General features: G+C 43.6%; 1 protein-coding gene across 1 annotated transcript; it reads left to right on the forward strand.

Moving 5' to 3' along the window:
- Positions 1-14,062: 14,062 nt before the first annotated feature.
- LOC104542824 (SPRY domain-containing SOCS box protein 1-like) lies at positions 14,063-15,180 on the forward strand. Its single transcript, XM_010187272.1, has 2 exons — positions 14,063-14,756; positions 15,080-15,180. Exons 1-2 carry the CDS (start codon positions 14,063-14,065, stop codon positions 15,178-15,180), a joined length of 795 nt encoding a protein of 264 aa, XP_010185574.1.
- The last annotated feature ends 812 nt before the right edge of the window (positions 15,181-15,992 follow it).

Genomic DNA, 15,992 nt, shown 5'->3' on the forward strand with positions numbered 1-15,992 from the left:
GCTTGGTGAATGTGTTCTTCTCCGGATGCTTTCTTAATTCCTTCAATTAACTTGATTAAGCAGCTTAACTTAAATAAGCAGTATTTGTGACTTGGAAGTTCTCCCATGTGGTATTTTCCCACTGCCTTAGGAATTAATTCCTTTAATATTTAGTCTGGGTAAAGCAGGCAGCCTTGGTTGCTTCAGTGTCTTGCACAGATGTGAGATGGTGAATGCTTAGTATGAGAGGCACACACAGGGGTGTTTTTTTCTCTCTGCAATTGGATCTAGGCAGAAGTCGTAAGTCATGCTGATTGCTGCACAGTACAATTGAATGGAGACTGCCTACCTTATTTTTTATTAGTATTGAAAGTTCCCCTCTGCTTAAATCACTACGAATCCTTCCTCAGCAGAAAAGAGCGTGACATTTTTTTCCTTTTTGCCTTCTACTCTGCTTCAGAGCTGTCTTGGTAGTGCAAGGTTAGCTCTGAATGCCATCCTCTGGTACCTGAGCTGGGTAGCTGGTGTGTCTATGGTAGAGCCTGGCCAAAGCAGTGACTGAGAAGCTTTTACACACAGGATTCTTTGTTCAAGAATGCTGTGTGCTGTGTTTCAGTTACAGCATTTGAGGGTGCGTTTTCTCATTGCGCTTGGGTGTCTATGTTGGCTGCAGCTGTGGCGCGGGTCAGCAAATACTTTTCTTCTTGCACTGCCTGGTTCATGTGGCTGCTCTTGTATTCTTGCCACTGTTCTAAGGCAGGGCTTCACAAGCAAGGGAATTGCTCTCGGGGACTGTTTTGGAATATAATTAAACTTCCTAGTTGTACCGTCAGTGTCCTTGCCAGCTAACCTGGTACATCCCCTTTCCTACCCAAAGGCTTTATCTTCACAGTGTTAGACAGGGAATAGGGGTAAGGATGTTAGACAGGGAAGTGGGATAGTAGCACAGCGTTCCAGTCTCTCTGCTTTCCTCAAGGATCTTTTCTCCCTTTCCAGTGAGAATGGTGGTTATGTTTTAGTGTCCTCTGTTTTTCAGGGCATAGAAAAGTGGTCTGTGTTGAAACCTCATCATACTTGAAAACTCACCCATTAGTAACTACTGCAGCACCAACCTTGTGTTGGCTTTTGGGTATTGTGGTAGCCTGGAGCTCCGTGTGGCTCATCTTCCATGTTTTAAGCTGCTGGCCCAACAAACAGTTGATTTCCAAAGTATAGGTCTTTTCATCTGGTTCTGGCTTGCCCTCCCAGCAGGAACGTGCCCTCAGTTCCACTGATACATGGCCACAGATTATTTTGAACAGTTTTCTGAATAAATACATGTATTTTTTCAGTATTAGACATAGCAGCGTGGCACACAGGTTGTCTTTAAATCCATGCAGTAGCTTTGGAAATGGGGATCTGTGTTTATACCTGTTAGTTTTTGGGGGTTTTTTGCAATAATTTCAGAGAAGACCCTAACACTAGCACTACTTTTTCTCCCCCTCTTGATTATACTATGCTAATAAAAAATCACGACATAATGTTTTGACAGTGTTGTGGTTTAGGCGCAGTGTGTAACTGAGCACCACGATGCCCCAGAAAAGGGGCTAGTCAAAATAAGGGCTTCCCACCACTTAAAAGGTCACAGGCAAAAGACAGACTCATCATAGGGAGAAAAACAAAACCATTTTAATTTGCCACCAACATCAGAGTAGAACAGTGAGAGATTCAACCAGATCTTAAAGTCAAACACCTTCCCCCCACCCCTCCCTTCTTCCCGGGCTCAGCTTTTGTTCCCGGTTTCTTCACCTCCCCGCTTTGCCCCGGGGCGCAGGCGGGATGGGAGCGGGGGTTGCAGTCAGTTCCTGCCATGCAGTCTCTGCCGCTCCTTCTTTGGCCCAGAGGAGAAGGGGAGGACTCCTCCCAGCCTCCCTCTGCCTCCATGTGGTGCCCTTCCCACAGGAGAAGAAGTCCTCAAAAGTCCAATCTGGGTCTGCCCACAGCTGCAGTTTCCCTCACACACAAAACTGCTTCAGCCCAAGTCCACAAAGCTCCAATCTGGGTCTGCCCACGGTTGCAGTTCCCTCACACATGAACTGCTCCAGCACACACTACCCATGGAGTCATGGCCCCAGCCCACCCGGCCCAGAGTCACGCCTTCTTCGGGGGCAGCCACTGCTCATGTGGCCCTGCCCCACCGCTGAGCTCTACGGGCTGCAGGCCAGTTGACTTGGCTCTCGCCACGGGTTGCAGGGGGAAAACTCGGCTCTGCGCTCTTCCCATCCCCCTTCTTTTTTCTTTCCTTTGACCATCCTTTGGTGGTTTTTAAAGTTGTTCTCATCAGGCCCCGCTCCTTTCTCTGCTGCAGGTCCCTTCTGATGGTTCTGAAGAGTTCCCAGCTCTTTCTCTCTTTCGGGCTGGAGCTGCAGCGGGGCTTAAGCTTAAGTTGGGGTTGGGCCGGCCCGCCAGGGCCACCTACACCTGGGACCACGCTGGTTGGGGCAGTGCCAGACAGAGAGAAGAGAGAGCATGGCCTGCATCCATCTTAAATATGTGAACTTGCAGGAGTGCTGATTGGCTTGGCCCTGGTCAGAGGTGGGTCTGACATTGGAAATGGGGGAAGCTCTTCAGGTAGCTTCTTAAAGACCTATCTCCATGGCCCTTCCCCCATTACCGAAAACCAAAACCAGAAACCCCTCACAGACAAACCCAATACAGATAGTTACTAGTGAGTCTGGAGACTGAGATTGAACCAGGTATCTGCTACCTGATGAAAGGTGGTGGTTGAGTGTGCTTGTGTGATCCTTCCAGCAGTGCCAGCTGGGTTGTTGTAGCCTTAAGAGCCTTTGCTGTGGAGTCGGAGGTAAACATCTTAAAAAGATATAGTAAAATGTGGGAAGAATGTCGGAGTATTTTTGGTGATCTTTATATATGCATTGATTTCTCCCCCTTTCTCAATGTTGATTGAGGGGAACATTTAGTGAGTTATTATATTGGTTCTGGGGGTGTATGAAATGAATTCCTTCATCTTCTTTCTCCTCTAATTTTGGATAAGATTCACTTTTATGTCCATTGCAAAATGGGTATTTACAGACTGTAATTTCAGCCCACTGATGAGCTCATCCGCATCACAGAATCTAAATTTAGTTAAGCGAATTCCCTCTGTGGGGTCATATTTGCAGCTGACTTTTATGTTCTGGAAACAAGTGGTCTTTTAGGAGTTGAAGTGCGCCAGTGCCTGTAGAGAAAATAGGAGAGGCATCCACTGGTGATCACTTGCAACGATGAGGCCTCTGGAGTGAGGTCAAGAAGACTCATGTGGAAAAGAGCTCTGAAGGTGGGGAAGAATCAGAACCTTAATTCTTAAGAAGGGAAAACCCAGCAGGGACGCATAAGTAAGATCTTTCCTTCTGCTATGCAGTGAGGTGAGTCTGGTGTAGAATCTTGTGTCTCGATGGCTAATAAAAGCCAGTTAGCTTTTATGAACCAGTCTTGCCTAATTGTAGTTACTTTGGGAATGTTTCAGCTTTTTGTAAATAGTTGAGTTGTAACTTGAGAGCAAATTTAAGTCCACCAGGAAGGCTTGGTGATTAAGCGAGCCACGTGTGGCTTCACAGAATCGCTCAGTTGGAAAAGCCCTCTGAGATCCTCATGTCCAACCGTTCCTGTCTACCCCCTAAACCATATCCCTAAGTACCTCGTCTACCCGCTCTTTAAACACATCCAGGGATGGTGACTCCTCCGCCTCCCTGGGCAGCCTGTGCCAGCTTCTGACGACCCTCTCAGTACAGAACTTCCTCCTTATCTCTAACCTGAACCTCCCTTGGCACAGCTTGGTGCCGTTTCCCCTTGTTCTATCCCCCATCACCTGGGAGAAGAGACCAGCACCCACCTCTCTACAAGCTCCCTTTATTAAAGAAGCTGGCCATGGGATGTACAGGGAAAGGAGGAGAGGAAGGTGTGGAAAGGAGAGGGAGACCATAGGCTGGATTGTTACAGAAAGCCCTTTGCTATAAATCTGTGGCGAACGTGGTATTCAAGGGAATTTAAAATACCTGTCTTTTATTCCTTCTCTCACTGTGGGGAAAGATCTCTGTTCATGAGAGAGATTCTTCAGGTAGTTACAAGCATTTGTAAACGTCTGGGTTTAACTTCCATTTGACTTCTGTACTGCATAAATCACTTTCTTCAAACTTGGTTCTGTTTTTGATTTATATTTACTGTAAACTGTAACAGAGTTAATGATAAATATAGAAATGCACTACTGATCTTGATCCCATGATTTTAGTAGCAATTTTAGTGTCTGCATAAAGCTTCTGGGAAAAGTGTATGTTAGCTTGTCTTTTGAAAGAGTGGTTGAAACTTAAAACCCCTCGGATTTCTAATGTCTTTTAGATACCGTTTTTTTGTTAACCAAACACAGAAGAGGCCAAAGGGCTTGCTTTCATTTGCTGAAACAATAAGGAGTGTTTGTGCAGTATCCAGCATGGTGTCACATTCAACGGAGTTGGGCAGTTTGTGTGTGACTTCCAAGTCTCTTGCAATAGTAAACCACAGTTTGCTTGATAAGTGCAGATTTCGCTTGTGTTGATGTGAATACCTCGATCAGCTGTCAAATGGCTCTGGAAGGACATTCAGGTTAATCAACTTGATTTCGTCCTGTCTGTGCTGTTGTTGAGGGCGTGGTAAACACCACCAGGTCTAGCTCTGGTACACTTCTCTTTCAAACATTTTCCTTTTCCCCCCCTTTCTCCCAATCAGTAAAGAATGAAATGCAATTAGTAATTAATTGTTACAAATAAAATGCCGCTTAAAAGAAAATGATCCGTGGAAGACTGCTTAGCAGTGGGAACTTGAGTGTAAAGTTATTTTGAGAAACACAGATTTTGCATTTGGATTTGTGGATCATAGTCGGTGTGGAGACTCCGGTAGGTAGGCACAAAGCTTATTTAATTTTTATCCATACTTCTGTTGGGAAGTGTAGTTTGGTTTTGTTTTTAAGTACTTTCCTGTGGCCAAAAATACCTGAAAGTGCTGGCATTTGCAACATGAAATTCTTCCTGGATGTGCACACTTTTAGGTCAGTAGTAAAGACGTGTAAATGCTACACGGAGTAGCAGCTCCTTTCACCATGGCTTTTCCTACCTAATTGGAGGCCCTCTTTGATTTTAACACTGGAAACAGTCTGAGGTGCTTTTTCTCTGTGGAACAGCATTGTTTGTAAGGGCAGCCTTTCTGCTTGGTCTGGCTCTAGGACAAAGAAAGATCCAGAAGAGACCCATCCTGGGCTCTCACCGAGGGGTCCCTTGTGTCTTCAGGAGGAGTCACAGACTGAGAACATAGCTGGCTGTAAATCTTTAACCCCTTAAATCCTTGTTGCCTTTCCCAGCCTCTCCTGCGTTACCTACTGCCCTAATTGCTAAATTAATAGTAAACACAAACAAAAATACTACTCTCTAAAGCGGGAAAGCTTTGATGTGCACAAGGAAAATAATTTTTGTTGCTTAGAGCTCAGGTAGTTTGTTTCTATGATACTGCTCTCTCCATCATCCTCATTTGTCCGTGCAGTTGTTCTCTCTACTGACAGATGGACTTCAGCAGAGACAGGCGAAATTCACTGCTGTTGCTTAAAAAAATGTGTTGAGTTTTTTGGAGAAAGCATACATTTATTTAACACGAAGTTGGTTTGTCGTCTTGTTAGCACTCAGAAGCTGTATGTGACTTCATTTGTCGTCTCACCTGGGAAATACAAAATCATCTGCACAATCTGGATTTATGGTGATGTTTCCTTAATGTATGCAAAGTGAGTTCACTTAATTTCTGCTTTTTAAGAGAAGTCACTAGAAACTGCAGGACTGATGAAGCATTGCTTCCTGGATTTGTGTCTTGTTGCTGACTGAATGTGAACTGTTTAGAAGCTTTGCCTGCAGTTACGGCTTTGAAGTGAGCTCACTCTCTTCTGGGTTTCTTGGCAAGGTGTGAACTTGTGTGGTCACTGCTAAATGTCTGTCCTCTCCCAGCTGCCTCTCCTGTAGGAACTCAGCTATCATTGAGCCTTCTGCTGTTCTGTCAGATTTGGCCAATGGTGGCTATAGACTGCAGTAGTTAAGGGGGAAGGGTTGGGAGGAATGCAGATGGTGTGATTGTGTAAGCCTATTTTCCTGTTAAACAAAAGAATACTCTTTTGTTCAGGATTGAACTTGTGTATTCATCTCCTGCGTGTCTGTGCAAGTACAATGGCTGGGTTCCCTCCAACCCTGCTCTCCCCCTCTCCCAGTGAGGTCCTGAGTGGAGGGAACAGGACCTGAGCTCCGCCTCACGTGCGTGGCTTCTCTGCAACTTATCAAGGTGGCCTTTGTGGGCGTCTCTTCTGCATCAGTCTGTTCAACTCGTTGTAAGGGGAAGAATATCATCAACTGTTGTCTCTTGTGTTTGGCCAGAGGCACAGTTATGTTTTTGTCATTGGGGTTTGGCAGCACTGTTGGAAGTATTAAAGCCATCCAGGTCAGATCAGCAACTGCCTCTACTGGGCTGCTTCAGCTGGAGCATCTGATGTGTTTGCTTTGGCCCACCAGCAGTGAGAGCATCTGACAGGTACTGTCCGTGTGCTGCTGCCTCAGTTCAAATGAGAATTAAACAAAGTAAGGCTTAGAAGCAAAAGATGGTGGTGAAAGTATCCTGGCCATTCTAGAGGCGTTGCAAATTTTAAGCTGTTAGTGAGTCTTTTTATAAATGGTGCAGAGGCTAAACAGTAGAATCGTGCACTGCAAAACATGTAAACAGGCACTGTGAGAGTGGAGCCATCTCTTGTGGAGTCTGGTAAGTCTGCAACAGCCCCGTGATGCTGTCGATGCCTAAAGAGTTGTTATTAGTGGGTGTTCCTCCTCACCCTCATCCTCATCATGATACTGTCCCTAGAAAACCAGTTCTAGACCTTGGTCCCGTTGTGGTTTATAAGGATTCATCGGGCTTGGAAAACACACATAATACAATATACTAAGACTGAAGCTTGAGCTGAGGGGGCAGATTTTAACTGGAGCATGTTATTACAGTTTCTGCACTTGCAATAAAGTTCTGGTGAACGGTTGTGTTAAGCTAGAGGAGCTCTTGTCTGTCTGTCTGTCTCTTTCTGCCGTCTTTGGAGCTCCCCTCAGGCTACTCAGGAATGGTCTTAGGCACGTCCCCAGGAATATGCTGCTGGCTAGAGTGAGGAATGATGCTTTCCAGGGAGTCTTTTTCTCATCTTTGGCTGTCTTGACTTGTCTTTTGTTATAAAGACAAACTGGCTCTACTGTACGTTACAGCAGAAGGAACTGCAGCAAGAAAAAGGTAGCAGGAAGGTATTCAGCCGCACCTGAGGTCATCGTTTAGTGAATGTTCTGGTTTTGAAATTAAAGCTATTGGAGTATTGACCCACTACAAAGCTGTAGAGGTAAAACGTAAAATAAACTGTCTAAAAAAATGTTAGGCTGGTGAAAAGTAGTAAGGACTAGAGAGAAGTTGCAATATGAAAACTTAATTATTCCTTGGGCTTTAAATCTCACTTGGTCTGGCACCTACTGGTATTACTTACTTGGTGAAGCAAGGCTGAGTAGAAATGTAAAATGGCAAATGATCCTGTAAAATGCAAAGTGGAGCTGAAAACATAATTCTCAATTCAGTGTTAAGCCTTTTTCATGTGTTAATTTGCTCTTTTAATATAACCCTGGCACTTGAATATTCAAAATTGCTACGTCAGCCGTACAGACGTTCACTGTGACAGAAGGGTGGCTGAAGGATGAAAGATGCATAATTTTGTGCCAGAAAGGTGAGAAACATGGAAGCAGCAGCTCGCAAGTGAATTTAGACATGAAGTTTTACTCTACCCCTTAGGGCAGCTTGAAGTGGTTGTGGAAATTCGTCCCACGGTTTGGGCTGCTACCTAAATAGATGGGTCTGCCTTTCAGCCTTTTTTTTTGTTAAGTCTCTTTCCTCATTCTAGAGCAAGCATTTGTGTGACTCTGATGTGCCAGATCAGAGAGCTTATCCACCTGAAAATAACCTGGCAAAATACAGTGGTAGATTTTGCCCACTTGAGTTTTCTGAGGCAGATCCATCTCAAGGCCGTTTGAACGCAGGTGGCTGCAAGACGAAATAGAAAAATGAATAGGAACTGGTGGCAGAAGGGATGGAGCAATTTGAACATCTCTGTGCTTATGGTAATTGTGAAATCACATAGGTATTCTTGTTAAATACCCTGAAAAGACAGTACATGTTTCCTTTCAGTAACTTTAGGACTGGAATGGTGCTGTCTTAAAAAGTACTTGCATAGTAAAAAACATATTTTTTGTTGTATTTTGTTACTGTATTTGATTTTCAAATTATTTTGCTGTATTCTAAGAAGTCATTGTGCAAAAAACCTGTTTACAGAGTTGCAGTGGTTTTTTGTCGTCTTTTGAGTTTCTTCAGAATATAAAAGTTTGCATCTAAGACCGACTCTCAGTACCAGAGAGGCAAATTCCAGAAGGAAATCTGCAGAGAGACAGAAGGCACCAAACCAACCCAAACCCTCAAATCAGCTCAGTTCCAAAGTACAGTAGATGGAAGTATTTAAAAATACACATTCCGCTGTATTCATAGCTACGCAAGATTCTTTCTGAATTCTTCATCATATGACTAAACTGCTTCTGACTCTGGTGGTACAGATGGTGTGGTATTTCAGATTATTCTGATTCCAAGCAGCTAAATGCACAGTCTATTTTAATAACAAGCTTATCCGGAATATCGAAACAATTACATTTTTGTAACATTGCAAAACAAGTTACCCTTTACGGAGGAATGTCCTTAGGATTTTCAGGATTTGCATTCCTTTCAGGACTTGAAGTCATGATTCACTGCTGCATTGTTCATCTCACATGTTAAATGTAATTTGTGAAGTGTGCATGCAGCATAAAATTTTAGCTGTAGCGCAGGATAGTTTAGAGTATCCAAGCATTTTTGGCTGGTTGCATTGTTGCTGTGTATTCCCCGTTTGACAAAGGAAGCCAACATTGTTCAAAATGGACAATAAATCAACAGTGTTGAGTACCAGGATCTATAGTTGAATCCAAGCTGGCCAACCTTCTCAGGGTCTCAAAAATATACTGAATTCATTGTCATCCTCCAAACAGCGTTGTCGTGGTTTTGTAGCTGTTTGCACACTGGGAACATAGTTGACAGACACTGAGCCTCGTGCCTTTACAGTGCTAGGGTGGAGGTAAAACTTACTCTTGAGCTTACAGACCCTTCGTCGTCAGTTTGCCCAGCACAGCAGAGCTGGTGTTGATTTCTTCCTGTTCCTCCTGTGGTGGAGACATTAGGATCACGGTTAGATTCAGAGTACTCAAATGCCCAGGCTGGCAGAGGAGGTGGCAAAGAGGTCTGGCTGCAGGAAGGTTAAAAACCCAACGAGGGTCAATAGCAAAAAAAAAGGAAAGGAACTGCTGTGCAGAAATGTGAAATGCTGGTAGATAGAGGGATCGCCTTCCCTGGTTGCTCTGGTAGACAGCTTCACTTATCAGCATCCTTAGTTGGAACTCACTGAACTTCTCACTTCTCTGGTAAGTGTCAAGTTAGCAGAATTAACCTAAGCCTTAGTACATTCCTACTGTAGTTTTGAATTGCGTTTCCGTGCTGTCATTTCACATGCATGTTTTTCAAGCTTTCTGCACGTCTACTTTGTGATAATCCAGAGGGAAATATACCTCAATGCTGAAAAATGACTTTGCAAAAAGCATGTTTCTTTTATTAGCAGTTCTGTTCAATTGATGCTAATATACTGAATTGTTAAAAAATGCACCGTATTTCATTACAGTGAATGAATGTCTCTGGTAAGTACAATCTGTGTTCTTAATGTGAATAATTTCCCTAAATATTTTGGTAGTCTGCATGAGGACACTGCTAAACAATGCTGACACACTTTTCCTGCTTGGAGTTGGCTTGTTCTTGTACAGTATGCTTAATCTGATCATCTTATCCTGATGAGGTGTGGCATGAATGTGAAACTGTGAGACAGAAATAATGTAGGTTACAGAAACCAGCAGTCTTCTCAACCAGGGATTTCCAGTTGCTGAAAGAATGTATTGATGTGGTGGTTCTTCTCTTCCCATGAAAATACTACTTTATTTTCCGCAAAATATCTTTCATTGCAGGGATAACTGATGAAATTTGGTGTTTCAGTTGTAGTCATGGTACAGGTATAATGGAGAGGCAATACATATTAAGGCAGATTGAAATATTTTACTGCCTAACTTTTGTAGTGGTTTGAAATTACTGGAAGAGCAAAGCTTTGAGAAAACCTTCAAAGAAAAAACTATACCATGAAAGTGCATTTTCTTGTTATTTCATAATATTTCTATCTCTAGTGAAGTTACAGGCAAGGAAATCTGAGTTTCTCCAAGTAGTATAAGATTACAAAAAGTCGCAGGAGTTGAATGATGGTGCTGTGCTTTGGCAAGTTTTTATTAATTCAGGAGATGGTGAATCAAATATTTCTGTAAACGGATTGAATAGTATGGAATCTGAAAGAAATAATCTTCCGTCCTTTCGGGCCAGCTCACAGCTTTTACTGATCCTGTGTGGTGTAGCCATCAGTCCTGCAGACAGGAAGCCAGTTTGGAGGAGCACCTTTGCCAGATGAGTTGATAGTCACTCCACTTCCCCTCTGAATGTTGTGCTCTGCTTCCCCTACAGCTGCTGCTGTGTAGTAATTGTGTAGCTCCGCGGGGAGAAGCTGCCTGCAGATCCTGACAGCGATGGTGCGACTGTGCCACTTCTGAGGCTTCTGCATTGGAAGTGCGATGGTCCCTGTGGAAGCAGGGAGGGGACGTTTGTCAGCTGAGATGGGCTGGGCCCTGTTCTCCTTCAACAGCGGCTGCTGGCAGGATGAAGGACCGGGTGATGCCCCTGCTCCTGTTCCGTGCTTCATTGTAGGTCTCTGCCATCTGCTTGGTGTAAATGGGCAAGAGACAGACAAGGAAAGAGAAATTCTCTTAGCTTTGAGACAGGTGGCTCCCACAAGCAACCAGTGGGACCGCTGTGGTCGCTCCAGCTGCCTGGAGGACTTTCTGCATGAGTCACTCTCTGTGGATGTTAATGCTGCATGGGTTGTGAGCAGGAGGGATGCTTTGCAACCCCCCACTGCCTTCTCATATAAAGTTTTCATGTCAGCTACTACTAAATACCAGCAGTCAGAATTGTTAGATCACAGCTAGCATGGGACTACACCTTTATTGCTTTACTAATACAAATGATAAATTTTTTAAAAAATTTAATTGTTCAAGTCTGCTGATACTTGAATAGGAGTAGTGTGGCTACAGTTGGCCTTCTAGCAGAAGCTGAGAACACCTACCAGCTACACAGAACTAGGATGCAAGAGGGTCTTGTGTGTTACAGTAGGTAGGAGAAAGTATGTGAGGAAGGGTTGCTTCTGAGCTGTACCGCTGCTTCGGAACTGCTGCAGGAACTGTAACATTCAATGTTGCTATTTAGTCCTGTGTCAAAAAGCTACTTGCCAAAATGTTGCAATATATAATTAAATTATGTGGCAGTTCATCTGTGAAGAAGGACTTTTATCTCTGTGGCCTAACGCTTTAAGATAGTCTCAAACTGGAGTACGTACTAAGCACATCTCAGAGTAGAGGCACAGTTGTGCATCTCTCAAGGTGCGTATAATATTGCATTTACTCCCCTGAATTAACAGGCCATCTATTAGCAGCCTGTTTCTGTTACAGTTAGAGGCACATGAGGAGGAATGGCTGTTTGGCTTGCCAAGTGAGTCACTTTGTTTATAATCTCTTGGTGATTTGCCAGCTGAACCTCTGTGCCAAGTTTAGTTTCTCATGTGATCAGGAAGTGATACTTGAGGATGCGCTGAGGACTTCCCCGGCCACCTCCCCTCAGCGCCCTGACAAGGATACGGCAGTCGTCTTGTGCTTTAAAGAGGAGATTTTTTTGAAGGAATGTAGAGTGAAATCTCATACAGAAATTGTTGGAGTTCTGTTTGAACATCTGGCATTTCCCTCTTCGTATCCTTCTTTCAAGGTCAAATAAACAAGCACCTTTTAAAAAGAAACTACCCAATTGCTGAGCATGTGTCCTCCTAGGAAAGCTTGCTGACCTGGTGTCATTTACTCCCTGTTGCTTTCCTGTATATATAGTGGTGGCAGTATTCATTTCCTCCCAGGATTATTAGTATGGAATAAAGTATTGGACTTGGTTCAGCGGCCCAAATTTTCCATTGCACCTTTGAAACAACCTACAAATGCTTCTGCAGCAGTGGAAATGGCAAGCCTCAAGTTAGATATGATTACTGTTTAAAATTTCAAATTTGTTTTGCATGGTTTGGAAAGAAGAGAGATCGTTCAAGCTTATCTCATGTGGGAAGCTCTTGTGAATAGTTCTAGATGAGCATGAGACGAGGGGCTTGTGTTTAATTTAGATTTTAAAGATTAAAATTAGATGCAGAAAGGTTGTTTTTTTGCACAGGTATGTTCATATACACGTGAGACCAGCCACCAGAGGATAACATCTTTATGCAGTAACTTAACTGTCACGTGTATTTGAAAACCAATTTTTTACTCTTATTTGAATAAAATGTTCCCGTAATGTAGGCATTGTTCCCATTCTGTACTTAATGCATGCAGAAAACACTTCATGTTGTGTTGGCCATTGTAAATCATGTAAAGACTTAAATTTACTTCTAAAGCGTGTCTGGCTGGATGGTAAATTTTACGGGTGTTCTTTTCATAGTCTTCTCTTTTTAGCTCCTCCCACTGAGAGTGTGTTTCTTACTCCTCTTCTTTCAGAAATGATCTTTTCAGTGAGACAGTGTACTTGGGGTAGAAGCTCTTTAAAAGGCAGAGCATGGACTGTTGACTTACCAAGTAAAGTCTTGCAAGGCATTTTTTTGCAAGACATTTATGCCCATATCTGGTGTTTTTGTGCTTTATGAAATCCAGCTGGCACCTAAACTCCCTGCTTTTGAGAATCTGGTGGTGTTTGCTGCTGCTTCAAACACTTCATCACTCTGTCAGTAATTAAATGCATGGTTCTCACAGCTTCAGAAACATCTTTCCTGGGTGCTTTTGACCAGTTCCAGTTAAATGTTTGTCTATGGAAGCAGAAATAATACGTTTCAAAATGATGTATTCCCAGTAGTGTGTCTTACCATGTTCCAGTCCTCATCAGCTTAATACTGCAGTATAGCAAACGTACATTAGCCTGCTGTCCTGCAGCACGAAGAATGTACGCAGTTGTAGTAGATGCCCATTAGAAAAGTCTGTTGAAGAACTGAAATTACCATTCTTCATTTGTCTTTCCATGCCTCTTCTTCCCTCATTCCCTTTTTTCTATCTCCTTTATAAAAATGTAACGCTTCATGAATTTTTTGAATTATTATTTAAGTTAAAATGTATGTTAAAAGCAAACCTTTAAAATTTGCAGCCATTTGGCATTGGCCACACTTGTTTTAACAGTGGCACAGAAGCTGAAGCCCTGTGCTGCCAGCTAGAAATAAAGGAAGATTCTGACACAGAGCACATTTCTAAGACTCTGAAACAAAAGCGTAAGTGAAAGTGAAGCTACGGCTGAACAGAAAGTTTATCGCTGTTGCTGGGGAAGGGTGCACTCCTCCTTCAGGACTGCTGCGAGCTTGGCCAGACAAAATGGGTGGAAGGGCAGAAGGTGGGGAACGTCTGCATCCTATTATGAATTGGAGGAAATGGCTGTCTGCGCTCCGCGCTGGTGGGCTCAGCGTCCTGCTGGCAGGCTGGTTAGCGCTGTACAGCGCTGAACAAAAAGTGAGGAATTGTCAGCTTTGGTGTTTAAAATCACTACTAGGGTTGAGGAGACGCTCTTTAGAAATATGCTGTGAGTTTTCTGTTTGGTTTCTTAAACTAACTGGAAACTTTCTGCTTTCTTTCAGGAGCGTTTTTTCTCTGCAAACTTTGCTGCTAAAAAGCTCCAAACAGGAGAAGTAAATCCAGTCAGCTTGTCAGGTCACTGGCTCAGTGTAAAAGTGCTTTCATGAGGTAACACCGGGCCAAAGTCAACTTTTCTTTCTCCTTTGTAAATCTGCAGCCAAGCAATGGGCCAGAAAATCTCAGGGAGCATAAAGTCTGTGGATGTGAGGGAGCCCCCTTATAGACCTGTTAAACGAGAGCTGAGAGGCCCGGATTTTTGCAAGCCAGTGCGTCTGGACATGCTGTTGGATATGCCCCCCGCCAAGCTGGAGGTCCAGTATAAACATGCTTGGAACAATGAAGATCGCTCCTTAAATATATTTGTAAAAGAAGATGATAAACTGACTTTTCATAGACACCCGGTTGCCCAAAGTACAGACTGCATTCGGGGCAAAGTTGGCTACACGAGAGGCCTGCACGTCTGGCAAATCCACTGGCCCACGAGGCAACGGGGAACTCACGCTGTGGTGGGCGTCTCCACAGCCGAAGCTCCGCTGCACTCGGTGGGATACACGTCACTAGTTGGTAGCAATAGCGAATCGTGGGGCTGGGATCTGGGACGCAACAAACTCTACCACAACTGTAAAAACCAGCCTGGGGTCACGTATCCTGTCTTTTTGGAACCGGATGAGTCTTTTGTACTCCCAGACTCCTTGCTGGTGGTTTTGGATATGGATGAAGGGACGCTTAGCTTCATGGTAGATGGACAGTATCTTGGAGTGGCCTTCAGAGGACTAAAAGGGAAAAAACTTTACCCCATAGTCAGTGCAGTTTGGGGGCACTGTGAAATTACAATGAGATACGTCAACGGACTTGACCGTAAGTGTTACCATGTTTCCTCATTACGCTGTCTTTCAACTTTCCTTACGTAGGATGTTTTCTTTATCCTTGTCTTGTGAGCAGAGTGTACTGGGTGAGAGGGGACTATCCAGTGTAAGTAGGTTGTATCCCATAGTTACTGGCCACAACGAGTATCTATCAGCTGCGTCTTGTAATGATGATGTGGACTGTATCAAAATATTTTCCTTTTGGCAAGCAGAGTGGCCAGAAATCTGTGTCCAAAGAAGGTGAACAGCCTGAGGAAAAAAGATCTTGAGAAACTTCCTGAGTATATTTAACAGTAAAACTCTTGTTTACTGCAGGATATGTTTTAAATCTGTGGTTTTCAAATCGGATTTCTGGATCCTGTAAAAATTTCCTGTACTGGTGGGAACTCTTACATGGTGTGCGTAAACAGACTTGAATTCAGGCCAGTAGGCTTTCTTTCCACAGTTGCCTCTCCAGGCCCCTCAGAAGCAGTTGTGGATCCCCGAGAATCTGGAAGCTTGGGTCAAATACTGCTTTGAACAGTTTTCCTGAGAGAGAGCTCTGTTCCTTAGTTCATTTCGGAAGGTGCTCTCTCAGGGTATTTTCTTGTCCAGAAATACGGGGTTTTGGACAAGTGTTAGCTCGTTTTGACCTAAAGGGGTAGTACCACATTATATTGTTATGTAGCAAGGAGCAGCGTGTCGCTGCCCTGACCCTGAAGCGGTAGCCCACCAGAAGATGAGTTGCAGAATGGGGTTCTGTCCAGTTCTCCTCACTGCTCAGGAGGATGCGTGCTGTGCCTGGTCCAGGCATACGTTCGGTCGTGCTCCGTTATCTAGTCAGCTTATTGACTGCTGTGATTTGGGGAACGGAAGGCTGAATAAGGTGCATCTTCATTTTTGTTTAAGACTGTATTGTCTGAGCCATAGGAGGAACCATGAATATAAATGTATAGTTTGAACAAGAATAGATGACTGAACAAAATTTTCATGGTTTTTGGACCTTCCGAGTGGAACTTGGTCTTGTAAAAAAGAGAATAATAGCAAGTGTACAACACTTGCCTTTTAGTTAGGAATTTCTAAAGGCATTTACTATTATTTTCAGTTGGGATAGGTTGGCCTGGTTTTTTTTTCTGTCACAAATTAATTCTCTGCTCATCAGCCTTACATCGGACATACGAAGCAGAAACATAATTAAATAATTTGACCCTGTTTAAGATTACCTTTTCATAAACATCTGTAATGAGCA

Source organism: Mesitornis unicolor, unplaced genomic scaffold (assembly GCF_000695765.1).
Source record: "Mesitornis unicolor isolate BGI_N332 unplaced genomic scaffold, ASM69576v1 scaffold4726, whole genome shotgun sequence".
NCBI lineage: Eukaryota > Metazoa > Chordata > Aves > Mesitornithiformes > Mesitornithidae > Mesitornis > Mesitornis unicolor.